The 26,728-nt window shown below is 48.3% G+C and overlaps 2 protein-coding genes across 2 annotated transcripts; both read left to right on the forward strand.

Moving 5' to 3' along the window:
• The first annotated feature begins 397 nt into the window (after positions 1-397).
• CD207 (CD207 molecule) lies at positions 398-5,793 on the forward strand. The gene is made up of 6 exons (XM_033125137.1): positions 398-490; positions 592-708; positions 2,116-2,490; positions 3,270-3,421; positions 4,391-4,509; positions 4,982-5,793. The coding sequence occupies exons 1-6, from the start codon at positions 415-417 to the stop codon at positions 5,130-5,132; spliced, it is 990 nt and encodes a 329-aa protein (XP_032981028.1). The 5' UTR covers positions 398-414; the 3' UTR covers positions 5,133-5,793.
• Positions 5,794-9,003: 3,210 nt separating this feature from the next.
• Positions 9,004-18,962, forward strand: CLEC4F (C-type lectin domain family 4 member F). Its single transcript, XM_033125464.1, has 7 exons — positions 9,004-9,332; positions 10,642-10,758; positions 11,065-11,160; positions 12,242-13,360; positions 16,583-16,734; positions 17,635-17,753; positions 18,537-18,962. Exons 1-7 carry the CDS (start codon positions 9,257-9,259, stop codon positions 18,685-18,687), a joined length of 1,830 nt encoding a protein of 609 aa, XP_032981355.1. The 5' UTR covers positions 9,004-9,256; the 3' UTR covers positions 18,688-18,962.
• The last annotated feature ends 7,766 nt before the right edge of the window (positions 18,963-26,728 follow it).

Genomic DNA, 26,728 nt, shown 5'->3' on the forward strand with positions numbered 1-26,728 from the left:
TGTGAGCGGCTTGAGTGCAAAGACTGTGAGTATTTATCTTTGTGGCCCAGTCCTAGCGCCATATCTGGCACCTAGAAGGCACTCTGTATGCATTTGTGGGATAAAGGGATGGGTGGAGGGATGCTGGATGAGGGGAATAAAAGAAGTAGGATAGCCTTGGGACAAGATGGTTGAAGTGTCCATGTAACAGACTCCTCCAGAGAAGAAGACAAATGGCCTCTTCCTGAAAGCTCCGACCTTGGAAGAGAGGACTGAGCGGTGGCACGACACAGGCCAGAGAAGGTGTCTAAGGCAGGAATGGGGAACTTTGGGATACATGACGACCTCTTGTGGGACTCACTTCCCTTTTCCTGTAGATAAAGTTCCCTGGGCAGCCAACCAGAAGCATCTGTGCTGCAAGGGTGAAGGTGTAGGATGAAGACTGCAGAGAGCGAGGTCCCTGACGCACACTTCACTGTGGACAAACAGAATATCTCCCTCTGGCCTCGAGGTAAGCCCCAGTCCCTGCTTAGAACCCGCTCAGGGCTCCACGCACAAACCCATCACCCATCCCTTGCTGGTCCTTCAACAAATGTTCTCTCCTTCTGACAGAGCCTCCTCCCAAGACGGGTTCATCTCTGGTTCTGAGGAAAATGTGCACAGTCCGTGCTGCTGTAATTCTCCTGACGCTGGTCCTGCTCGCCTCTGTCCTGCTGCAAGCCGTCTTCTGTAAGTCCTCTGTGTGAATCAGCTGGGCTTGGTGCTTCTCCAGGGTCAGTCAGCTCCCTCCAATCCAGACCCTCACTCTCCTGCTCTCCAGTGGTGTCTCCCACCTATGGCGTTTTCATTGGTCTCATTTCTCTTCTTTCCACGTGCAGTCACAGGGTCCCTGTCCTCAGGAAGATGAGCTGCTGCTCTTTCCTTCCCAATTCTGGGGAGATTTTCCTAAATGGGATCAGCACTTGAATGCTTGTGCTCAAAGATATACTCCTCTGCCCCAAGGAAATGCTCACCTATTTCTTCATCCTGTGTCATTTTTGCCTCCCTCTCTGAGCTCTGCACCCCATTGATCCAGAACCTTGAGGGCAGCCCCCAACAGTGAATGAGGTATTTCCTGATCCCATGAGGGATGGAGTCCCGACTGTATCCTCAGTCCCAACCGACTAGATGGAGAGCCTGACCAAGCCAATACATCTCCATGGCTCCTCCCCTCAGCAGGACCCCTTCATGCTCTTTACATTCTCCTATTCCCGCGAGGCTCATGTCAAGGGAGACTTCCTACTTCTTCATTGGATGTGTGACTTATCTTTCTTCTTCTTCTTCCAGCTTTGTCAAGGCTTATAGCATCTGCTGCTGGCAGAGCCTTCATCTCTCACCAGGTCTACAGAAAACAGGGAGGGAACGTCTGTCTTCTGCCTTCATGGCCTCGGGACATATTTGGTCTCAGACTTTGAGCCTCTCAGCAGAGTCTCCTCTGCTTGGAGTCGTCTTGGTTTACGTTTGGTCTCCTCTCTGTCACTAAGCCTGTGGCCCAAGCAGAACGTGACAGTGGGAGGGATAAGGAAAAAGGTGAAATGGTTTCATAATTCTCCCTTTGCGTGTTCTCTGGATTAGAAGAGAACAGATTAGAAGTCTGCATGGCTGGCTCCTCTCATGGTCACAGAGAGCCTGTGGACAGATGTGGGAAGGGTGGTGCTGCCCACGCTGATGGCCACTGCAGGAGAGGGCTGAGAATCAAGTGATGGGGCCCGGGAGGATGTAGGGAGAGTGACAAGGGGGTGGTCGAGGGCATCCCTTTATCAAATGTGCCCTGAACACTCAAAGAAAGTTTTGGACTGGGTTTTAATCCCTGCTTCTGCTCGCCTGTGAAGTTCTCTGACAGAGGGCCTGTGTTTATCGATCTTTGCGTTCCCCACTCTACCAGGGTTCCTGGCACATGGGAGGCGTCCTTGCATGTTTGGTGAATGAAGAGATTATAAATGAATGGAGGGTAGGCAACGGCAGCTTGGGTTGCGTCCTTGGGAAGCTGGAGCTTGTCTCTTCCCTTCCCTCTTCTTCCTTGAATCACCCTGGTAACACCCCCACTCCCGTCCCGAGGGATCCCCTTGCCTGACTTCTGGATTTTTTCAAATCCAGATCCCTGGTTTATGAGCGCGCTGTCAGACGGAAAGACCAACGCGCAGTTGCTGAAAGCTCGTGTGGCCAACATCAGCTCCCTGAGTTCTGAAATTAAGAGGAACAGAGGCGGCGTGGAAGCAGCTGGCGTTCAGGTCCAGATGGTGAATGCTAGCCTGGGTCGCGTGCATTCTTATATCCGGAGGTTGGAAACTAGTGTGAAAGAAGCCAATGCACGGATCCAGATATTAACAAAAAGTTGGGAGGATGTCGATAATTTAAACACCCGAATCCCAGAGTTAAAGAGAGATTTGGATAAAGCCAGTGTTTTAAATGAGAAGGTCCGGGGACTCCAGAGCAGTTTGGAGAATATCAGAAAGTCGCTCAAACAGCAAAGTAAGTGACTCAGAAAAGAACATGGAAAACTGATCAGTGGCCCACGGGGCCTTGCCAGTCTCAGGCACGAGGCCTTTGGGTTGGTGTTTGTGGAGGCAAGCAGACGTGACTGCAAAGGCAAGCACAGAGGGCGCAGCATTGGGGTTAGGGAGGACTCAGGGGCTTTTCAGAAGAGAGGGAACCAGGGATAAGCTTGGGCTCCCACACAAAGACACAGACTATGAAGGCATTAGGAGTCGTCCTGGCCCAAACTGAGCCATTTTTCATTAAGTTTCTTACCTAAAGCCCAGGGGCTCAGCCACTTGTGATGGCCAGGGGAGAATTGCTTCTCTCTCATGACAGACAGATTCTTTTTTTTTTTTTAAACTTTTTATTTATTTTAAGGTGTGTTTTCCCAGGACCCACCAACTCCAAGTCAAGCAGTTGTTTCAATCTAGTTGTGGAGGGCGCAGCTCACACTGGCCCATGCGGGGATCGAACCAGCAACCCTGGTGTTCTGAGCACTGTGCTCTGACCAACTGAGCTAATTGGCCGCCACGAGAGACAGATTCTTGATCCATCCTCTCTCACTCTCCCCTCTCTGAGACCAGAGACTCTACTAATCTCAGTCCGACTTTCAGGATCTGAGACAGTGTCCCCAAGTCCACACTAGAACCCAAGGACCCCAGAGCCCAGCCCCGTTCACTGCTGTCTGTGGGATCCCACTCCAGTGCCCCCACTTAGCCAGAACCCAGAGAAAAGAGGAACACCAGTGTTCACATTTCACCCTTGTTCTCCAGATGACATTATACAGATGGTTTCTCAAGGCTGGAAGTACTTCAGGGGGAACTTTTATTACTTTTCTCGTGTCTCAAAGACCTGGTACAGTGCCGAGCAGTTCTGTACATACAGGGATTCACACCTGACCTCAGTGACCTCAGAGAGTGAACAGGTGAGTGTTGTTCCTATAGGCTCTAGAAAGGGGGTATATTAGTAGCTGTATCAGGCAGGATCGGAAAGATTATGTTGTGGTGACAAAAATCCCCAAATATTAGTGACCTAACAGTGAAGGGTTATATCTCACTTACACTACATGTGCAATAAGGGCCAACAAGGGGTTTTACTCATTGTGCTTACTCAAGGATTTAGGCCAAAGGAGACTTCATCTCAATGAATATTCCCATAATTGCTGAGGCAAGAAAAGGAAACATGAAAAATTGTATGTTGGCTCTGCCTAGAAATAACAAACATCACTTTTGCTCACATTTCATTTGCAAAGCAACTGACCCAATACTCCTAGCTTCAAAGAGGGCAGGGAGGTACAATCTTTCTGTGTGCCCAGAAAACAGAAATATTTGTAAACAGCGTTAACCATATTACACAACCCAAGAAGTCTCCTTCTTGTGAGGCAGAATATTGGACAAGCCTTTCATCTGGGAGGTGCTCTAGCAGCGCAGTTGAGTATGGGCTCTGGTGTTAGAGTCTAGAGTCCCAATCCTGCCTCTAAGTAGTCCTAGATGGAACACATATGACAATAGTTCAGACTTCAGAGGAAAAAACCATTTAAATGCATTTAAATGTATAGTGAGTTGCAAATATTAAGTACTTACTAAATTTAGCTATTATTATCTGGGCCATTCTCTTGGGGTTCTTGCTCTGGGGTTTAGCTGAATCTTTCTTGTGCTCCAGCACCTTCTTCCTGAGCGACAGAAAGGCCTGAGCCCTGAGTCTGTTTTTTACAGAGCAGAGACAAATCAGAAATTGGAAGATGGGATTCTGGGCAGGGACGGGAAGAGGCTTTAGAGGTCAGTGTGCCCAGTGTGTTTGTGGGCTGTCACTGAGGACAGGTGAAGACCCAGACAGACAGGTGCTACAACGGCAAGTGATGGCAGCGCCTCTGTTCATTCTGTCTCCCCTCCAGGAGTTTCTGTACAAAACAGCTGGTGGACTTATCCACTGGATTGGCCTGACCAAAGCAGGGAGTGAGGGGACCTGGAAATGGGTGGATGATACCCCCTTCGACAAGGTCCTGAGTAGGAGGTAAGCCATCTGGCGCTTTCCTTTCCAGCCAGACATTTTTGGGCCAGGGCCAGGGCACAAAGGATGGAGTGATATTTTCCTCTGACTAAAGAGTTTGTGATTCTTCCCTGTCCACGGATGGCAGGAGCCCTGAACCAAAATCCAGCTCTTCTCTGCCACTAATGGGCTGTGGGACTGGGGACAAATCTGTGGCCTCTCTGCCTTTTGGGGTTTGGTTTCAGCAGGGGCCCTGTTCTAAGTCTCATCTCAGAACTGTGGGTTTGTGTAGGGTCTTGAGAGAGGTGGGCGGGTTTGGCCCTAACTTGGGGGTAGGGGGGTGACTGCAGGCTTAGAGGTTGACAGCTCACCAATTCCCTTTCTCTCAGGCCTGGGTGCAAAAACTTGTGATGCTATCACCTAGGACCAAAGCTTGAATTGAAGTCATTCATTTCTTCATTGGAAATAAGTTTTTCTTTGTATTTTCCTGTGGTAGGTTCTGGATTCCAGGTGAGCCCAACAATTATGGGCACAATGAACACTGTACCAATTTGAAGATGCCCTCTCTTCAGTCATGGAATGATGCCCCCTGTGACACAGGTTTCCTTTTCATCTGTAAACGGCCCTATAAGCCATCAGAACCCTGACAGGACTGGCTCCCAAGCTGGCACTTTGAGCTCTAGCGCTTGATGAACTCAAGGAAATGCTGCTCTGTCCTCCATACGCCTGGGTGACTTTGCACCTTGATTTTGCTTGCTTCAAAATTGTCGCAAAGGCATCCTGGAATCTGTCTGCCTCGGCTGGGCGTTCTCCGACCCCACAGAGGTAGCTTCAATGGAAAGGAGACCTCAGGTTAAAATGGGAGTGGAGGGTGGAGAGGATTTAGAAGTCCAAACTGCCTCAGTAAGGTGGATCAGGACTCATAATTTGGGGCAACACCCTGGGGTTTCTCGTTCCTTCAGAGAAGCCTCAATTTCATCACATGAAAGTTGCGTCAGACACCCAAGCAATTCTGATACATACTCAGTGCTTTTCTGGTCTATGCCCCCGTATTCCCAGTTGCCTGCTTAGATGGCCATGTTCTCAGTGGGAAGAGCTCTGCTCTTAGTGACCCTGTGCATGCCATGTCCCCTTCATCCTCTTCATCCGCATCCTCTGAGGTCTGAACTTCCTCTTTCCCTGGATGGGGTCAGGAAACCCATCTCGTTTAGAGCTGGACCAGCATCTGGGCTGTTTCTCCCTCCCCCTCACTCCGTAACCTGTGAGGCCCAGCAAGCCCCACTCCCACTCCAGCCTCACCACCCTGCACGTCCTCTTTCTTCTTCATGTCTTCTCTTCCTATACCCTGTGCAGGGGAATTGGTCTTCAGTACCTGAAGCATTTCATTAGAATAAAGCTTCCAAGCTTCGTTAGAATAAAGTGCTCCCTGGGTGAAGGCCTCCCTCTCTGTGCATGTTTTATTCCTGGGTGTACAGGTGAATGTTCAGGAAAGGCCATCTGCTTGGTTGGACACGAAGTTCTGGGGTACCCTCAGGAACCAACTGACGGTTTAAAATGAACAAGGAGTAGGGAACTTCCAGCTCCAGAAATGCCACAGAATACAAGCAGTGCTTACCCCTGATTTTATTGAAATGAAGGAGAGTGAGGTCTGCAGTGTCATGACTTTCTTGGTGGTCTCTCCTGTCTGATGTTCATTGGACCATCTTCTATTCTCTGGCTTTACTACCAAGGGGGAGGCTATTCAGGTCTCTTCACGGAGACCCTATTCATGGGTATTGGTTCCAAATCCCAGTCCAGTGGCTGAGGCAGGAATCCAGGTGGCAGCAGACAGGAGGGAAGTAGAGAGGAGCAGGAAGGAATACGGTGTGAGCACAGGGGTGGGCTCGGCAGAGCGGCCCTTGCCTCGTTAGCATTCTCGTTAGGACATTTATTAGGGTCCTGAGAAGAGGACGTTGTCTTTCAATGAAATGGGCTCTCGTCCATGCTGCCGTCTTCACATGGTGGAAGAATCAAGCAAGTTCTCCTGGCCTTGTTTCTAAGGGCACTAATCCCATTCATGAGGGCCCCACCGTCATGACCTCCTCACCTCCCAAAGGCCCCAACTGCTAATACCATCACATTGAGAGTTAGGATTTCAGCATATGAATTTGGGGGGACACAAACATTCAGACCATAGCAGGCACTGTATGTAGCCCACACTTAACGAGTGGAAGTTATGCTGTACTTTCTTGAGGATGGATTATCTACAGAAATTACTTGGAATTTTTCTGCGTGGGGAATTTCTCTATTTGTTTATGTAGTCAAACTTTTATTTACATCACTATGAATTCATAGATTTTATTTTTATTTATTTATTTTTAAAGATTTTATTGGGGAAGGGGACCAGGACTTTATTGGGGAACAGTGTGTACTTCCAGGACTTTTTCCAAGTCAAGTTGTTGTCCTTTCAGTCTTAGTTGTGGAGGGCGCAGCTCAGCTCCAGGTCCAGTTGCCGTTGCTAGTTGCAGGGGGCGCCGCCCACCATCCCTTGTTGAACCGGCAACCTTGTGGTTGAGAGGACTTGCTCCAACCAACTGAGCCATCCGGAAGCTCAGCAGCAGCTCAGCTCAAGGTGCTGTGTTCAATCTTAGTTGCAGGGGGCAGAGCCCATCATCCCTTGCGGGACGCGAGGAATTGAACTGGCAACCTTGTGGTTGAGAGCCCACTGGCCCATGTGGGAATCGAACCGGCAGCCTTCGGAGTTAGGAGCATGGTGCTCTAACCGCCTGAGCCACCAGGCCGGCCCCCGAATTCATAGATTTTATACTTTGCGTTATAACCTGATAATACTATATGTGTTTTCTTGTTCAAGTTGTTCCAGCTTTGGCCATTGGGAACCATTTCAGCTGTCTCCTGTGTCCTTTTGACATACTTTCATCATTTTTTTTTTAAAGCATCTCTTTCACTTTCTGGCAGTACAAGATATTCCAGACTCAGTTTGTGTATTTCCTGTTCCAATCCTAGAATCAGCCATTTCTCTAAAAAAGACTTGGTTTCTGTTTTCGGAGAATGGTATTAGAAACCAAGATCAGCCACTGCTATTGGAGCGTTGTTGCTTCTTCTTGGCTGAGAGAGCTAGGTAATGTGTGTGTGCATACTTATGTTTTGAAAAGGTCATTATGCCTGCAATATGGTGACAAGGCTTGAGGGAGGCAAGACAAGAGGCAGGGAGAACTGTTAGAAGACTACTTGAGTTAAAACCAGGTGACATGGTGGCCTGCGCTGCGGCCTGTGGTGTGAGCGATTGTTGTTGCTATTGTTGGATTCAATGTGCGGTGTCAAGACACTTTGTGCACCTGGGTACAGGTGCTCCCATCAGGCCATGAAGTTGCCCTGCCTCTGGCTGCCTCTGGTTTGGAGTTAGTGCCATGCAAGCTTCTCCGTGGTGATCTTGGTAGCTCCACACTTACAACCTCATGGTTCTGCAACTTCAGAGAAAAGAATGTCCCTTTTCCAACAGTTCCAGTCAAACCCAGCATTGGGTCACATGCTTATCTCTGAAGTAATGATGGAGGTTAGGGAAGTGGGTTCTGTTGATGGAGCCTCACGCTCATTCCTGGGGCTGGGAATTGGGTATGGGTTCAGCCTCACCCCTACCGACCAGACTGAGCATGAGGGAAGGGTCGTTCTCGAGACAAATCCCAGGACAGATGCCGGAGGAAGGGAGATTGTTAGCTCTCAGCTACTAAGGACCCCTGCTTGTGGGTCTTTCCGTCAAAACTGCCGGATCTCGCTACTCCCTGGAATACAGCTGACCACCCTGTGTTGTTAGGGGTTAACATGGATGACTGAAAGACTTCCGGGGTGCCTGAAGCTAGTGGTCTGTATCTCTAGGATCACTGTACCCTTCAGTAGGAATAGGGAAAACGAATGTGTGAGAGTTCCCAGCTGATGAATGGTTCTGATATTAATGTATAAAATGTCCATTTGATTTTTTCTGGCCAGAGAACAGAGAGACCTCTTGGCAAAGATGTTATAGGCTCCTGGCATTTCTTTCCTGCTGGCAGGTGGTGTTCTTGTGGGAGAAGTGAAAGCTTGGAGCTGGGCGTTGGAGGGGAATGGGAACCGGGAAGAAGGGGCTAGAGGAAGAGGCCCGCTGATCACCCTCTGAGGCCACCACATCTGGAGGACTATGCCCCTCTCCTGGCCCAGACTCAGCCCTTCTAGTTGGACAAGGGGGTGCCTAAATTTCTGTTTTGAGGCTTCCTTAGCTTCTCAGGCCCTAGGAGGAATCAGCTCTTGAGTGGGCCTGGCCTGAGCCCTTCCTGTGTGTGGGGAAATAGAAACCAAGTACACACCCTTTCTTTTCTGCCATCATGAACTGGGTGTCGGCACCCACTCCTTCCTCACTCTGCAGATCAGCTGTGCACTTGGCTAGTTTCAATCTGAGTTAACAGTGGCCATCATGACCCAGGCAGGCTTCCCTGCACTGAAGCTGCTCTCCTGGCCCAGCTTCAGGAGGAAGCAGTTTCAGTATGGTTCCTCCACCAGTGCAGTGGGCTGCAGGTTTTTTAACGCTCAGGGAGCCTGGATGGATTGGTGCCTGGAGTCCTGAGGGGAGGGGCCCCACTGGGGTGCTTGTGCAGAGTCAGCAGGGGAAGGAGGCAGAGCTTGGGGGTGGTCAGGACCTGCTCAGGAGCATATAAGTCCGGGGTATGTCAGCGTCTCTTCCCACCACTACTGGCCTACAACACGACTTTTCAGGGGCAGAGGCAGCGAGAAGCATTGGAGGATGATGGAAGCCGAGATGAATGGTGACAGTGTCCACTTCTGCACAGACAACCAGAATGTCTCCCTGCACCCGCCAGGTGAGCAAACTGGAGGCTCAGCCCATCCTCAGTCAGGGACTGGCCTGCTTGTCCCCCAGCCCTCTGCCATTTTTCTCAGCCCCTCCGTGGCAGGCCAGAGCTCTGCTCATCTCTGTCTCAGCCTCCAGAACAAACAGGCAAGGACAGAAGGTGGTAGGGTGAGGGCATACCCTTAGTCTCCACATGAAATCTCCCAGACCCTTTTCTTTTCTTTTTTTTTTAAAAAGATCTAGTCAGAGAAATCTTTTTATTTTATTTTATTGGGGAATATTGGGGAACAGTGTTTTTCTCCAGGGCCCATCAGCTCCAAGTCGTTGTCCTTCAGTCTAGTTGTGGAGGGCGCAGCTCAGCTCCAAGTCCAGTTGCCATTTTCAATCTTTAGTTGCAGGGGCCACTGCCCACCATCCCATGGAGGGAATTGAACTGGCAACCTTGTTGTTGGGAGCTCGCTCTCTAGTCAACTGAGCCATCGGCTGTCACTCTGGAAGCTCAGTGGCAACTCACTGTTTTCAATCTAGTTGTGGAGGGAGCAGCTCACTGGCCCATGTGAGAATCGAACTGGCAACCCTGTTGTTCAGAGCTTGTGCTCTAACCAACTGAGCCACCCAGCCGCCCCTCCCAGACCCTTTCCTTGACATTGGCAACCTAGTAAGAGAAAGAAGGTGAACTTTGAATTCAGAGGGTCCTGGTTTTGAATTCCATCTCTGCACGCTGGGCTGACCCTGTGAGGTCTCAGGGGCGCTGGGCTGGTGTCTCTCCACCTTTGAGTGGATTTCTCTGTATACTCTTTATCCCTAACCACAGCCCCCCAGACACAGCCCTTCGGACACCCACAGGGGCCTTTCTGAGTTCAGCAGAGGGAGACTGAGCCCATGTCAGTTTGGGGGGCGGGGCGGCAGCAGCCCCAAAGGGCTGTGAGTCTTTCTCTGGTCAGGCTTCATGGACAAGACTGGCCCTGAGACTCTGAGGTCGGGGTTCCTGCTCTGTCTCGTCTTCTCTCCCTTCCACCCTCCCTCTTTTCTGCTTTCATTCAAACTACACATCTGTTGTCCTTTTTGTCTGTGCCGGGTTCTGTGCCTTATGCACCTCCTCCAGGTTCTGGGCTGTGGTCTTCTCTTGGCCTTTGTGTTGCCACCATATGCCCCCATGAGCTCCGGTGAATGTTCAAAGCACTGAAGCTCCCTTCTCCATGATAAGTGTGGCAGGTGTTCTCATCTCCATCGGACAGGCCAGGAGACTGAACCTGAAGGGCTGACTGTCCAGGTCGCACAGCATAGCCTTGTCCTAGACACTGGTGTCTCTCCTACAGGCCCGGACTCCTCAGCAGTGTCTCCCGCGGCCCCCAAGACGTCAAGGCTTGTTTGGGCCACCCTGGCATTTATGGTGGTAACCATCATCACCTTTCTTATGGCTCTCTTTGTTGTGGGTAAGCTCCTAGGTAATCTGAACCCCACTGACTCTCTCTCCTTATTGCATAAAGGCTAGACACACACACCCTGATCCCAGAAGGGTCAGTCCATCTCTAGCCTCCAAGCCCAAAGAAGAGCTTTCTTGGGACCCAACCAAGACCACTGTCAAAGGGGAGCTTTCCAAGAGCAGAGGCCCATGAAGGAAACTGAGGAGTCCTTGGTGCCATCTCCCTCATTTCGGAACCCTGCCGCTGGGTGGGGCAGCCTGTTCCCCGAGGCTCAGTGCTGAGGGATTGTGCTGACCCAGGAATGGGGGGTCTCAGTTCTACAGAACCAAAGACCTACACCAGAAGCCTCTGCCTCCTCCCAAGAGTTTCCAGGAGACAACACTACTGGGCAGTTACCTGTGGAACTTGACAGTGAGTAGCCATAGCGCGGGTGGGTGGTGGGGGAGGGAGCTGGGGCATTCGGGTGCTCAGGTCCTAGGAGGAGCCTCTCCCTTCACACTCCTCGGCCCCTGAATGGGTTCCACTCTCCTCACAGAAAGGCATGATCTTTGTTTTGTTTTGTTTTTGTTTTTTCCTTTTGTTTTTTTAATTAAAGTTTTTTGGGGTGACAATTGCTAGTAAAGTTACATAGATTTCAGGTGTACAATTCTGTATTACATCGTCTATAAATCCCATTGTGTGTTCACCACCCAGAGTCAGTTCTCCTTCCATCACCATATATTTGATCCCCCTTACCCTCATCTCCCACCCCCCACCCCCCTTACCCTCTGGTAACCACTAAACTATTGTCTGTGTCTATGAGTTTTGTTTCTCATTTTTTGTCTTGTTCTTTTGTTGTTTTTGGTTCATATACCACATGTCAGAGAAATCACATGGTTCTCTGCTTTTTCTGTCTGACTTGTTTCTCTTAGCATTATACTCTCAAGAGGCATGATCTTTTTTAAAAACAGCTTTATAGAGGTATAATTGACACATACTAAAGTACACATATTTAAAGCGTACAATCTGATAAATTGTGACATACGTATATACCTGTGAAATCATTGTCACACTCAACATAACGAACGGAGCCACCATCCTCCCTTCAAAGTTCACTTGTACCCTTTCTCGTCCTTGCCTCTTCTCTCCTCCCTTCATCCCCAGGCGACCACTGTAATGGCTATAATATAGATCACTTGGTTTTTTCCAAAGATTTATATAAAAGGGCTCATAGAGCATGTACTCTTTTTTGGTCCTTTATCAGTCATGTGATTTGCCCCTCAGTTTGTGTGGGATCGCTAAGTAAGCATTTACTTCTTTCATTTTTTGGCCCACATTCCCGGGTGGCTCGTCCCCAGGGCCTCTCACAGGACACTCAGGAAGCAGTGAGCAGCAGGCTGCTCGAGGGGCACTCAGGGCTGTGCCGTACACATTCCCTTGGGAAGTTTAGGGACCCAGATAATTCCCCATGTAATGGGCCTCTCTGGCTGCCTTCTCCATCTCCTCCCTCCAGATCCCTACCACTCTGGCAGGGTGGCAGAGTTGCAAGAGGCTATCCAGATGTTTAAAGATCATGTGGAGAATTCCAGCACCTGGAGCGTGGAGATCCAGATGTTGATGTGCAGAATGGACAATGTCAGTTCTCAGATCCAGATGTTCAGCGGTCATCTGAAAAATGCCAGTGCTGACATCCAGATGGTAACAGGCATTCGGAAAGATGTCAACACCTTGAGTTTCCAGACCCAAATGTTAAGGAGTTCCTTGGAGGGGGCCAGTGCTGAGCTCCAGAAGCAAAAGGGAGATCTGGAAAAGGCAAATGCCTTAAATTCCCAGACCCAGACTTTCTTACAAAGCAGTTTAGAAAACACCAGTCTCGAGCTCGGCGTATTAAGCAGAGGATTAGAAAATGCCAACACTGACATTCAGGCCTTGAAGGCAGGGTTGGAAATGGCGAACTCCCAGGCCCAGTTGACAAACAGTAGTTTAAAGCATGCTAATGCTCAGATCCTCGTTTTGAGAGGCAATCTGGATAGTGTCAATGATTTAAAGGCCCAGCATCAGGTTTTAAGAAATGGTTTGAAAGGAGCCAATACTGAGATTCAGAAGCTAAAGGAAAGCCTGCAAAATGCAAAGGCTGTAAATTCCCAGACTCAGACCCTTTTAAAAGGCAGTTTAGACAACAGCAGTGCTGAGATCCAGCTATTAAGAGGTCATCTGGAAAGGGCTGGCAATGAGATTCACTTGTTAAAAAGAGGTTTGGAAACGGCCACTGCCCAGACCCAAATGGCAAATGGCCGCCTGGAGCAGACAGATGCTCACATCCAACTATTAAAAACACAGCTGGAAAATGCCAATGCCTTAAATTTCGATATCCGGGTATTAAATGATCATTTGAAAAATGCCAGCCGAGAGATAAAGACCCTAAAAGAAGGAATGAAGGGGGCTGCGGCCTTAAACTCTAAGACCCGGATGTTAGAGAGCAACCTGCAGAAGGCCAACGCTGAGATCCAGAAGTTAAAAGGCGAGTTAGAGAACTCTAAAACACTAACTACGAAAATCCAGGAGGCGCAAAGGAGCCTGGAGACCCTCCACGCGGCCTTTGCTTCACAGGAGCAGCGACAGAAGACCCAAAGTAAGTGGGAGGGAGGGGGTTGACCTGGGGAAGGTGCAGTCTCTTGGGAGGGCAGAGTCTTCTGTCGCTTTGGCCTGTTGCTTACTTCACCGTACATCCCTCTGGGAACGAGTGCGAGGGCTGGAGAGGGGCCAAACCCCACCACATACCTCCATGTGCTGAGGAAGCGGTGCAAGAGGCACAGGAGGCATAGACCCTTCTTTCAAGTTGCTCGTCACCTGGCCAGAGTCATAAAATGAACACTTGGGAAACAAACTACGTATGGTAAAGGTGTGTAATAAGGACAGCGGCTGCTAGTGGGACCAGACAGCCTTATTTCTGACATCCCGCTGTCACAAGGGGTGTAACTGATCAAGTCGCTTACCTTCTCTGAGCGTCACTTTTTTCCTCTGCAAAGTGGGGACAATAGTGTTTGCTTCCCAGTGAGGATCAAATGAGTTAACACATTTAACAAACTACCCAGCATTCATGCATTCCTCTGAGAAAATTTTTGGAGGCTTTATTATATGTCTGGGGCATAAAGATGAATGAGATGTGATGCCCACTCTTGAAGCTTACAGGCTCGTAGAGCAGCCTTGCATGAAACACATGCATAGAGGCATAAGAGTTATTATGTTAGGAGCAAATCTAGAAACTGGGGGTGGGAAAGAGCAAAAGAATGGAAAGGAGGGACCTTCTGAGGGCTGGCATTCTCTGGTGTAGAGAAGGGATCTTCTTGGGAGGGAAAATCTTTTGGGGGACAAAAGATCAAAAAATGCCTGGTTGAGAAGATGGCCCTTGAACTGAGTCCTGGAAAACTAGTAAGTGTTTGCCAAGCAAATAGGGGAAGAGAGCAGCAGGTTCACAGGCATGGAGACGTGGATCCACGAGGTTCAGGAAACTTGAGACAGGTCTCTCTGACTGGACTTTGGCCAAGAGTGCAGTTGAAGAGGTGCAGGCTGAAAGGACAGTAGGCAGGGGCCAGAATGGTGGCTTTCAAACTGTTTTGAATGTAACCACAGCATGCAATTCATTTTACAGTGTGACCCAGTATAATTCTGTATGTGACACACACCTACCCATACACACACACGTTTCAAAAAACTAAACTTTCACTGCGTGAATGCATTCTGATGTTTTATAATTTATTCTTAAAAAACAAAAACACCTCAACACAACCCACTAATGAGTTGATAATTGCAGTTTGAAAAACACTATGCTAGAAAGGTCGGCAGACCTGGCGAGACACCAGCTAGATGTGGAAGGCCTCTGAGGATCTATGGAAGGACTTCAAGGAGGCTGTGTAGATAGGCCTCCTGCTGAGACGGGGAATAGAATAGGCAGAAGGGCAGGGAGATTTAGACACGCTGAGTCGGAGATGCTGGAGGAATATTCCCGTGGATGTCACCTGCAGGCTGTCTGGAGTGTAGGAGACAGGCCTTGGCTGCAGACCTAGATGTGGGAATCCTGGGTATTTTGGTTCTGGTTGTGGCAATGGGAGTGGCGGTGGGGGATTTGCAGGAGATGAAATGCTTCATGAGAAGAAGGCTGAGGGTGGACACAGGCAGTCAACCTTCAGGTGGCAAGAGGGAAAGGGGTGGTTTTGAAGGAGGCTGGAGAAGGCAATCTTAGAGGCAAGAGGAGAACCAGCAGATGTGCTATTGGGGAAGCCAAAGAAGGGCAGGATTTCAAGAAGGGAGTGGCTAGTCCTGCAAACGCCTTAGAGAGGTTAGGTGAAATAACCAATAAACATTCACTGACTCTGGGCAAACTTCATTGGAATGAAGTTTCAGTGCAGAGTGGTATGTGGCCAGGGGTGTGAGTGAAAGATCAGGTGCACCAGTCATTTAAGGACCTCGGCTGAGAAGAGAGGAGAGAGATGAGGCTAAGGTGAGCGGATGGCAGGGTAGAGGGAGGGATTTTAAAAAATGTATCATTAATATTTACATTATAAAACCTATGTATTAATTATGGACAATGTGGCAAATGTTGAAAAAGAGAAAGATGAGAAAATAACCACTTGCATTTGCATGAAAATTTCTATATTTTCTATATGAACCCACTGCTAACATTTTGGTGAACTTCCTTGAGAGGCTTTTGCTAGATTAGGATAGGCTTGATCTGACGTGAGAGAAAGGAACCAGTAGCCATCAGCCTTCCCACTGCTCACAGGAGAAAAATCCCAAACTCCTTCACAATGGAGGTACAATTTAGTGCTGGTGAGCCCGTCCAAGTTCGTCTCCTATCCTTCGTGTATTGATCACACCAAATACTTGAACAGATCAGGCCATGCTCTGCTGTTTCACACCTTCATGCTTTTGTGTCTCCTCTTTCTCCTGCCAGGAATCCTCTCCTTGGCCCTGACCACCTGGAAAACTGTTCCTTAGTCTTTTAAGACTCAGCTCAAGTTATATCTCACCTTGGGTGTCCTTCCTGAGCCCCACTTCTAGCCCTGGTGAAATAGACCATAACCTCCTTCCTGCCTCCATTCTGACAGGCGTCAATCAATGCACCTCCAACACCCTCTTTTACACCAGTCTCTTTACTAGGCTGGAAGTTCCTGGAGGGCATGAATCCTGTTTTACTGATCTTCGTATAATAGTCCATTGTTAGTAGAAGTTAAGGAAAGTTGAACAAAAGAATAAATGAATGGATAAGCGAGTCTGTTGTGGCACCAGTTCGGACAAATGACATTTAGATGATGTTAAAGAGCAGAGTGTCAGGGCAGGGAGGGACGGTGCTCGGGGGAGGAGCTAACTGAAAATGTGAGGTCAGGCAGACCAGGTGACGACAAGGTTCCAGGTATGGTCCTAGGTGTGGGCAGCTGAAGTGGACGGAGATGAAGTCAAGGCAATGAATGACGTTATGGGATGGCTGGACAGCTCCCCCAGGGACATGACAGGAATTGAGGTGCAGAGGACCGTCAAGGGATGGCAATGAGTTGGGAAACAGGGGAGTCGAGCCAGAAAGCAGGAGTCCGGAAAGAGAATGTTTTTTGGGTAGAAAAGCTGTCTGAGGATCCCTGGAGTGATGGAGCCAGGTGTCTTAGGCTGTAGCTTCCTGGAGTATTGGGTAGTGGGCTGAGGGGGCAGCCTCCCAGGCCTCGTCCCTGGGGTACTGGGGGTCAAGCATTGCATGGGCTTGTGATTCTCAGTGGCCAGGCCCTGGAGAGGCCAGGAAGGCCAGCTCTTGGACATCCACAGCCAGCCCCTGGTTCTTTCTCCTCCCCAACCTTTGTTCCAGATCAACTTCTCCAGCTGATCCTGCAAGGCTGGAGGGCCCATGGCAGCAACTTATATTACTTCTCTAAAGTCAAGAAGTCTTGGCACGAGGCTGAGCAGTCATGTGTGTCCCAGGGAGCCCACCTGGCCTCAGTGACCTCTGCAGAGGAGCAGGTCAGAGCTGTGGGCTTGGTGTGGTGCTGGTGGGATAAAGGACTTTGGTGCTTTGGCCTTCTCCCTCTTGGAGCACACATGGCAGAGATCGTCATGTCACTTCTGTCAGTGGAGAGCAAATATTCACTGAGTTCTGATGAGCATCTTGCACTGGAAGTAGAAGCACTGACAGCAAACCCCAATGTCCTCAGGGAATGAGGTAGACCCCCAGAGGCCCACAGATGTCAGCAGTGAGGAAGGGCCAAGGGAGGTGGCACCAGATGACTTCCCGTAAAGTGTGGGGAGTATACTTCCCTCCTCATCCCCTCGTTTAACCCCTCAGCAGCTTCTCTAGTTGTCAATCTTGATTTTCACGTCAGTTAATTCAGTGGCTGTGGAAGGCCCACGAGCAGGAGACCCAGGCTTCTTGGGAAGGCCAGACATACACATAGGAGTTTGAGGACCACCGAAGTCCATATAGTCCCTGGGTGGCCCGTCTGCTGAAGGTCCTTATCAGAACTTACTAGGGTTATTGACAAAAGACCACAACAGGTTTAGTCTAATTCAACTAACAGAACTGCCCATCCTGGTGGTTCTCCCGACTGTTCTTGTATGTCTGTCAAAGGACATGCTATTTTATAAAACAAATTTTCTTAATAAACTGTGGCCAGGTCTCTTTTTCCCAGGAAAGCCACAGTCCTCATCAAGTCAACATGGGAGAAGCTGGACTTCCCTTCAGGGGACCTGGCTGCTCCCTAGATCTTGGACAAACCATGGAAGGCACAGGGAGGGACCCAGCTCCTTCAGAGGAGTGGTCCGCATGCCCCCGGGACCAGCAGGGGATGACCTGAACTCCTCTTCTACATGGCTCGGAGAACCAGCTCCTCGCACAGGTCAAACAACACTGCCTTTTCTTGACAGGCATATCTGAAAGAGTTCACAAGTACTACCTACCACTGGATTGGCCTCACTGACAGAGAAACTGAGGGCTCCTGGCACTGGGTAGATGGGACACCATTCAATTATGCCCAGAGCAGAGCGTAAGTCCAGCCACTGCCTGGCGCTGTCCCAGGCATGGTCTCAGGCAGGTCTGATTAGAGGCTCTTGTGTGTCCCTGTCCTGTCTGTGTAAACCTGCCCAGTAAGTGTTAATGTCGTGTGTGTGATATACGTGTATGATGTGTGTGTGATATGATGTGTGTATGGTGTGTGTGTGATGTGTGTGTATGGTATGCGTATGATTGTACGTGATGTGTGCGTGTGTATGTGCGTGATGTGATGTGTGTAGTTATGCGTGATGTGTATGTATAGTGTGTGTATGATGTGATATATGTATGGTGTGTGTGCAGAGTGTGTATGCATAACTGTGTGTGATGGGTGTATGATGTGTGTGCATGCACGTGCATGCGTGGGAGTATAAATGGGCATAGTTGTGATCCTTGCCTGGACCTCTCCACAGAGGACATGTTCCAGGCTTGGCAGGCAGCCTGAGTGGATTTTCCTGTTTTTTTGTTTGTTTGTTTGTTTTTGCCTATCTATATCCTGCATAGGCCTGGTCCCAAGGGGCCCTGCCCTGATCACAAGGTATCTGAATGTGAATTCTGGGGTGGGGGCTGCAGCTTCAGACACCCTTCCTGTCCTTTGATCTTCAGTAACTAAGGCCAACCTCAGCAGAGATACCCTCCTGGTGACTCTGGCCGCAGCTCCATCCCCATCCTGGGGCCACTAGGGGATTAGGGACCCATGTCACTTCAGCTCCTTATGCCACAGTGGGGGAAAGGGACTCTTTCTTCATCTAGTAGAATAGAGCCCTCTCCCCTCCAGATTTTGGGATGATAATCAACCAGACAACTGGCGGCACAAAGATGGGCAGAATGAAGATTGTGTCCATATTCAGCAGAAGTGGAATGACATGAACTGTAACTCCCTCTATCACTGGGTCTGCAAGAAGCCCTTTAGCAAGGATGTGGCCTGAGGCAGGCCAGAAATGAGAGGTCACTGCCACTGCTAGCTCTGGACCCTTTCCACTCAAGCCTCTGAAGCCAGCCTGTTCTCTGGGGCCTTCCATTTGTGTTTCCTGCTCTGTACTTTTATTTTACCCTTCAAACATGCTTACCTCAAGTGACCCAGTGGCACCAATGGCTCCTCAAGGCAAGAGCCTTGCTGTGCCTCTGTATCCCCCTCAGCAATCAGCACAGGCCTGTCAGACAGTGGGTCCCAAGGGTCTCAATAAATACTCATTGGATGAACAAAAGCTTTGTATTTATCTCTGCGACAGCTGCCATACTCTCTTCTCCTTGGATTGGCTCTCCTTCCTCAATGTCCCTCCTGTCCTGAAAGAAGCACATCTTTGGTTAAGGGCTTTGTAGCTAGGAACACGTAATTAGTTTGTTGAAGAACAGCAGAGGTTTAACACCAATGACAGGGAAACCATAGATGGTCCAAGTTCTCAGGACGTCGTAGCCATCCTGGCTGTTCTCTGAATTTCCTTTTTTGCAGATGGGGCTGGAGCTAGATTCCAGGTCTTTAAACCACTCCAAAATCGGATTTCTCTCCTGTGGTTGGCTGCATCTCATTTTCAGACTGTTAACTCTCAGAGGCGTATCTCTGACTTTGGCCTTGTCTCGTGCCCCCATTCATCCTTCCAGGGACTCAGGTTTCTGCCAGCTCAATTTAGAATGAGAATTTCTACAGCAGTGCTTTGCCCTGCCCGTGGAGTCCCCTCCTATGTACACACAGGGAACCCTGAGGAGATTTCTGGAACTCTTTCTCTGCATAGCTCCCTCCCCATCATACTCTTCACTAAATTCTAGCACACGCTGTCTCCCCAAACGCCCATCTTTGTCTCTCCAGCTTAGTGTGAGTATCGTTCCCTGTATGGGACCCTGCTCCCTGTGCTGCGGTCTGGAAAGAGACTCCAGGAGGAAACCCAAGGGGGACATGGGCTCGGTGTGCGTCCTTATCCAGGAACTCAGATCACAGTTTTGCTCTGCCTGTTGTCCAATGTCTGAAAACACTCATTTCATGTATTTTGTCCAATTTTCTAGTGGCTTACAGCAAAAAGGCCAGTCCAGTTACCCCATGATGATCAGAAATGGAAATCTGTTCTATCTTTTATGATATCTTTGGCTGAACAAGACTTTAATTCTGTTTGTATTCATATTTTCCTTTGACTTTTTCTTGTATGGCTTCTTAGCTTTTTATCACTTTTAGAAATTCCTCCTGTATCCCAGGATTGAAATAACATTTGACTATATTTCTTCTAGTATTTTTACACAGTTTTACTTTTTACATTTATGTTACTAAGCCATCGGGAATTTATTTCTGGAATATCATGAGGTAGGCATCTACTTTCTCTCAACTACCATTAATTCATAACATACTATTTTCCCTCACTTGAAAAGTCAACTTTTTCAAATACTAAATTCATGAGCTTGTTTCTGGGCTTTTGATTACATTCTAATAAGCTCCCTTGTCTTTTACTGGAACCACATTGTTTTAATTATTGTAGTTTTCTATGTTTGGTTATCCAGTAGGGCAAGGGCCCCTTTAACGTTTTCAAAAAATTTTAGATCTTTGTGGGACAGGCTTGGTAATTGGTCGGTTCTACTTTAGGGCATGATGGGCTAGTTGGATTTTGCACTGGAGCATCTGCATTTCTAATTTTAGTTAATCTAAGGGCTGTGGGAGGCTCCTCAGCAAGGAATTCTCCAATATTTTGCCTGGGAAATAGAAGCTCAGCTGCCAGCCGTGTACAGGCCCCAGAGGGGAGAAGGCCACTGGGAGAGAGACAGCCCCCTGCTTTCAGTCTGGCTGTGCAGGCCTCTCTGGATATAAACCGCCCTTTTGCAGTCTAGGCAGCTACAGGGTGTTGCCTGGTTATAGGAGGTAGTTTTTCTCCTCCATGGGAGGTTCCGAAAGCTGCAATTCCCTAAGAGAGAGTCAGAAAGGCAGAGGAATTAAGTAGTTTACAGACTGAATGGAACCATCTGGGGAGACAGTAAAGTCCTCAGTTGTCCTGGGGGAAGTGGTCAGTTTGTCACTCTGGACAGCCTGTCCTACCCTGCCACTGCTGTGGGGACCCTGTACAGCTGCCACTCTCGGTGACCATGGATTGTGTTGGTGGCAACAGGAGGCTGTGACAGACAATTGCCACCACACAGTGTGTGCTGTTGGCACGTTGTGCCCACAGCCTTTTCTTCCAGAGCCACGGGTATGGGGACCCAACCCGACAGAGGCTGGGTTCTACTCATGTTTAGGGGAAGGCCTGACTCCAGCACAGGGAGAAGAAGGCATAGATTTCTTTTTGCCATGGTCTCCCAGGCCTGGTTTTCTAGGGGTGGGGAACAATTTCTCAGTCAAGAGAGTGCACATATTCTGGAGGAAGATGTCATAGCACTTTAAGGACGACAGAAGTCACTAGTTTAGAGGAAAATGTACCCGTGCCTATAGTCAGAAACTGAGTGTCCCATACCAACTAATGCCTCAGGCCTCCATCCTCCTGAATTCTTATAACAACTCGCTCCCATGTACTGCACCTACATTTGGGCCTGTGCCTTAGCCCAATCTCCCCTACAATGCCTACACCATGTCTGCAGGAAAGACCATCTCCTTTTGTATTGCTCTCACTTAGAAGGGCCAGTTATAACTGGCTCTACTTCTATCTGCTGTTATCAATCCCTGCAGCTCAAAGCCAACCAATGCCAGGGACCCTCCCTGCCAGTGAAAGCCCCAGGCCCCAGGGAGAATCACAGACGAGTGAGGAGGCCTGGGCTGCTCTTGGGAGGGGAGAGTTAGAACAGGGCCTGCCAGCTGGGCCTCCAGAAGGCTTCCTCCTGCAGGATAAGGGCCCACGCAGCAGGGTATGCACAGCACAGCTGTGCCTCTTAGTTTCAAGTACTCTCCCCAAAGCAGGCTGCACCCCACTTCTTCTTGAATCTCCCCAAAGCCCTGCTTTTGTTGCAATCTTACCTTCCTTAGATATGACAAGCATTTCCCCCTCCCAGCTATACCAGTCCCAGGACTGGAATCCCAGGCCCTCTTCCAGGCAGCCCCAAGGAGCCTTTCTTGACATCTCCACTACCAGGTCCTGGGAACCAAGCCCTGCCTACGTGTCCCCTCAACCAGCTCTTATTTCAGCTTTTGCACTCTTGCTCAGTCCATCCCTCTTCCTGGGTGACTTTGGATTTGTCTGTACAATAGCTGAGTTTCTGGATGTTCTGTTTGGTTCATAAACCATCATTGCTACTGTAGCCTTTACTTCCAATGTGGTGGGAATTAGATGAGGCAGGAGATTGGTGGTTACAGACCCAGGCTCTGTGACCAGACTGTCTGGGGACAGTCCCAGCTTTGCCCCTTTCTAGCTGGGAAAGTTGGTTACTTGAAGTTTGTGTCTCAATTTCTTCTGTGAAAAAATTACAGTATCTCCCTCTTGAGGCTGTTGTGTGGTTTAAGAAAGTTATTGTCTATAATGAGTTTAGAAGGGTGTGTGGTATGCGGATCCCTGTAAAAGCGTTGGTTCTTCATGGAGTGTGGACCTCTATAAAAGTGTTTGCTGTTATGGTTATGCCCATGGTCTAATGGACTCCTCAGCACACCTCTGAGGGATTTCTGTTATAATTGCCACTTTACAGATGGCAAGAAGAAGCCTGGAGTTTGAATGACTTGCCCAAAGGTTCTATGAACCACCGAGCTGCAGAAGCTCTTCCCTCTGACCCACTAGTAACCCTGGGGCCCTGCTTATGTCTCATCTTCTCTCTAGAGGCCCCACAGCCCACAGGGTTCTCAGCTTCCATCTACCCCTTCTCGAAGCTGCCGGACATCCTTGTGCATCTTGTCAGAGCTCAAGGCTACCAGCTGCTGGAGCACGAAGTAGAAGGACTTGAGCTGAGGGTCCCTGTTGAGGAAATAACCTTTCACTGGCTTTCTGGGGACAAAGCCTGTGGGCTGGTTCCTCTTTTCTGCTCTTGGGGGAGAAGCACTTCTGACTCACTGTTAACCCTGCTGGTGATGTGGTCAAGATGTTAACCTCAGTTCACGGCCAGTGAGAGTGGAGGAGGAGCCTCAAGGGAAATAAAGTATGGGCACGGCAAGCAGGGCCTCGGAGAGAGGATCAGGGTCTGTGTACCAGGGGGCCAGGCCCACCCCAGGCACGGGGCTGGGCTCAGTAACTTTGGGAAGGAGGCCACTCAGACGTCCAGGAAAAAGAACTGCAGGGGATGCAGCAAACCTGCGTTTGAGGCTCGGCTCTGCCACTGACCAGCAAGCAGCACGACCTTGGGTTGTCACTCAAATTCTCACATTGATTTTCTCATCTACACAATCGGAGTAAAGTCTAACTCCTAGGAATGTGGTGAGATAAAATAATATATACCATGTAATAAATGTCATAATAACAACACAAATGAATGTGAATATGAATAATAATATACAATTGCCAAATTAATTTGGATAGGAATTCTGGGCAATGCAAACACATCTGTATAATTTGTGGTCCCTTTTAAAAATGTCATGCTTTGCCTTCTTTTACTAAATATGTTTTTGTTTGTTTGTTTTACTAAAGCTGTTTGTTCTTTTTGCAGCTCTTTTGTGTCTTGACTAAGCTAAGGAGATGAAGGGAACTGTGTTTGAGTCGTGATCGAGTGGTGTGATCGGGGGGGGGCCGCTGAGCACCCAGGCTGACAGGTGTAAGAGGGGGTGCTTCTCTCAGCGGGCCTCAGGGTAACGATCAGGCAAAGATTGATGAGGTGAACCTCCATGAGATGGAGCAAGGGGAAATTTCTTCATGTTTCGGGTGGAAGATAATGTGGATTGGCTCTGTCAACCCTCCAACCTCTCTCCCTTCCTCCAAGGTGCCTTTCTGCATTGCAGAGGCAGGGAGGCCGAAGCTCCATTTTCCAGAACCCCTTGTACTGAAGGTTGTGTATGCCAATTAAGGTGATTTAATTAGAAGCAGTTGTGTGAGGTGCAAGTGTAGATGTGAGGCAGAGCACCTCCTGTCCTTTTGTCTATTTCCTGTGGACAGGACAGGGGGTTGGAACTTTCTCTGCAGCAGTGTTCCAGGGCTCCTTCCCCAGCTTTAGGGCGTTGAGTAGCAAGTGCAGGAGCTTCCTGCTCCATGGTCTGCAGCTTTGGTGGTGTGTTCTTGAATTCAGAGCCCCGCCCTGCTTCTCCAGTCCTCCCAATGCTTGCTTGTGTAAGGACCTAAATCCCTAAACGAAATCCCTTGGCATCTGCTTGGAATACCTAGAAGAGCTTCTGGTCCTGCTCTGAGCCCTGCCTGGGGTGAATAGCCTGGGACTTATGTGCTGTGAGGCTCAATCCCTGCCAGGCACTAGTGATGGCAGAAGCCTCTACGGGGCAACTCCACTTTTCAAAATGACACCTAGGAACAATGATGGAGGAGCATGATTTGGAAGGAATCTAAGTCCCTGAGTGACCATGAGGGCAGAAATGCACTGCTGATCTATGCCTTTTGCACTGTTAAAGGAGAGAGAAATAATCTTTTTTGTTCATTAGGTCATTGCATTATTGGATGATGGCAAGGTACCGGCACTAAGTCACCATCAGGTGTAACGCCTTAGCTCAAACGGCTCTCCCTCAGGACAGATGGCTCAGTGGAAGAATCTAACAGCCAACAGTTTAGAAAGTTATAATTGGAGTTGATCGAGGGGAGAAAGTATGAAGGAACAAAGTCTGGGGTTCTCACACTGGGTTCCTGATGTACGGCAGCTGGTCTGCTCAAAGGTTTGGCAATAAAATAGAACAATGTCAATAATGTCCTTTTTGATGCAAGGACAGTTAAGTAAGTGGTAAACTACAGTGGTACCTCCATTTTCGAACGTAATCCATGAGTTCTGACATGTTCGAAAACAGCTGACAGTTAGGCCTCAGGATCTTGCACTCAGTAGAAGCCGCGTGACACATTTGACTTCTGAGTCATGTTCGAAAACTGGAGCATTTACTTCCGGGTTTACGGCGTTCGTAAACCGAAATGTTCGTCAATGGAGATGTTTGAAAACCGAGGTACTACTGTATCTCCATTTTCAGCGTCATTCCCACACATTTGGCTCCTGTTGCCTTCCATCTGCCTCCCAGCAAACACCACCAAACGAACTTAGAGCAAAGAAAATTATTTTCCTCCTTAAAAATATATGTATTTTAAAAATTATAGTAGTGACCCATGCTTACTATAAAAAATACAAGCCATATAGAAGATGGGATGACAGATTACACCTCCCCATTCTCAGGTCCCCTGCTCAGGGGAACCCCAGTTGAGCATTGGTGTGTCCTCTTCTCTTCCCCTTGCCCTTCTCTCGGAGGCAGTGCCATGGTGGGAGCTGAGGAGGAGCTGGGGCTGAGGAGGTACCGTAGCTGACGTGGCTAAGAAGGAGGTCATACATGAGAACTGAGCAAATAAGTAAATATACGGAGGATGACGGGAGCCAGGCTTCTCACTGTGGGAGAAGGGAGTTATAAATAAGGAACAGGGGGAGACTAGAGAGAAAGCTGAGGTGCTGAATTAGAATTGGAAGTATTAGTGTGAACTCGTGCTTTTTAAATCTACCTATCCATCTATATACACGTATAGCTGTATGTGTGTGTATGCTTATGTGTGTGTATATATGTACATTTTATTTTTTTGTCTGCAAAAAGTGCTTAGAAGCAATGACATCCCAAAAGGAATGAAAAAAATCAAGCATTCAATTTTGGTCTGTAAATCCCATCTTCCACTAAAGAGAGAATTGACTGATTCTAGGGCTGCAAGACGAGCCTGAAATGTGTCTTTTTTGGCACAAGAAAGTGCTCAAAGAAAGATGGGATTATGTTGAAAGGGGACAGCCTGGAGGGCTTCGCACTGGCCAAATCTGGGACAATTTGAGCATTAAAATGCCATTTCCCCAAAAATAAGACCCAGCCGGACCATCAGCTCTAATGCGTCTTTTGAAGCAAAAATTAATATAAGACCCAGTCTTATTTTAATATAAGACTGGGTGTCATATAATATAAGACCAGGTGTTATATAAGATCAGGTCATATAATATAATATAATATAATATAATATAATATAATATAATATAATATAATATAATGTAATATAAATACTGGGTCTTATATTAAGTTTTGCTCCAAAGGATGCATTAGAGCTGATGGTCTGGCTGGGTCTCATTTTTGGGGAAATGTGGTAATGACAAGAATAAATTACATCTTATTGAATAAATTAGAAATTCATGAGCCCATGCTGATGAATACAAAATGAATAAATAAATAGGGAGAAAGGAAAGCTCTTCCCCACAGTACGATGCTAACCATTTGGCCATTATCAGAGTGGTGGTGAATTCAGGCAAGAGTCAGCAATGTATGCTAAGATATCGCCTCATTAAATATTGATCAATTAAAAGGAAAAATTAGTCAATTTATGTATGGTAAAGGAACCTGGCAGAAATCACCTTGATCAGGTGACCAAGGTTAACATTATGTATCCTCCGACTTGATGCACTCAGAAAAGCCAGGCATCTTTTCTATGGAGTCCCTGCCAAGAGGGCACCACCTGGGTCTGGAATTGAGGGAATGCAGGACAAACCAAAGTTGAGGGACATCCTACAGAATGAAAGACTTCTCCTCTTTGAAACTATCAAGGCTATGAAGATAGGGCAAGACTGAGGAAATGCTTTGGAAAACGAACCACCAAAGTGAGAACATTCATAGAGAGAAAGAGGGTGATGGAGCAAATGTGAAAAAAGTTAACAAGTAGAGAATCTAGGTGAAGAGGCTATGAGACCTCTTTCTTACTGCTCTTGCAACTTTGATTTCAAAATGAATTTTTAAAAAGTTTTGTGTGTATCCATCAAAATTTTTTTCTGCTAAATGTATACATGTACATGCGTGTATTTGCATACATGCACATACGCATATCCAGAAGCTCAGGTCCTAGCCCAGATTGGTTAAATCTCAATTTGGGGGTTTGGTACCCAAGCATGTGGATCAAAGAAAAACCAAAAAAACTCCTCAGGTGA

Source organism: Rhinolophus ferrumequinum, chromosome 13 (genome assembly GCF_004115265.2).
Source record: "Rhinolophus ferrumequinum isolate MPI-CBG mRhiFer1 chromosome 13, mRhiFer1_v1.p, whole genome shotgun sequence".
Classification (NCBI taxonomy): Eukaryota; Metazoa; Chordata; class Mammalia; order Chiroptera; family Rhinolophidae; genus Rhinolophus; species Rhinolophus ferrumequinum.

Bases quoted from the DNA above. Each gene is read 5' to 3' on its own strand.
- CLEC4F (XM_033125464.1), top strand. From the start codon at position 9,257: ATGATGGAAGCCGAGATGAATGGTGACAGTGTCCACTTCTGCACAGAC. The intron at 9,333-10,641 runs GTGAGCAAACTG...TCTCTCCTACAG, and splicing joins TGTCTCCCTGCACCCGCCAG to GCCCGGACTCCTCAGCAGTG. The intron at 11,161-12,241 runs GTGAGTAGCCAT...TCCTCCCTCCAG, and splicing joins GTTACCTGTGGAACTTGACA to ATCCCTACCACTCTGGCAGG.
- CD207 (XM_033125137.1), top strand. From the start codon at position 415: ATGAAGACTGCAGAGAGCGAGGTCCCTGACGCACACTTCACTGTGGAC. The intron at 491-591 runs GTAAGCCCCAGT...TCCTTCTGACAG, and splicing joins TATCTCCCTCTGGCCTCGAG to AGCCTCCTCCCAAGACGGGT. The intron at 4,510-4,981 runs GTAAGCCATCTG...TTCCTGTGGTAG, and splicing joins GACAAGGTCCTGAGTAGGAG to GTTCTGGATTCCAGGTGAGC.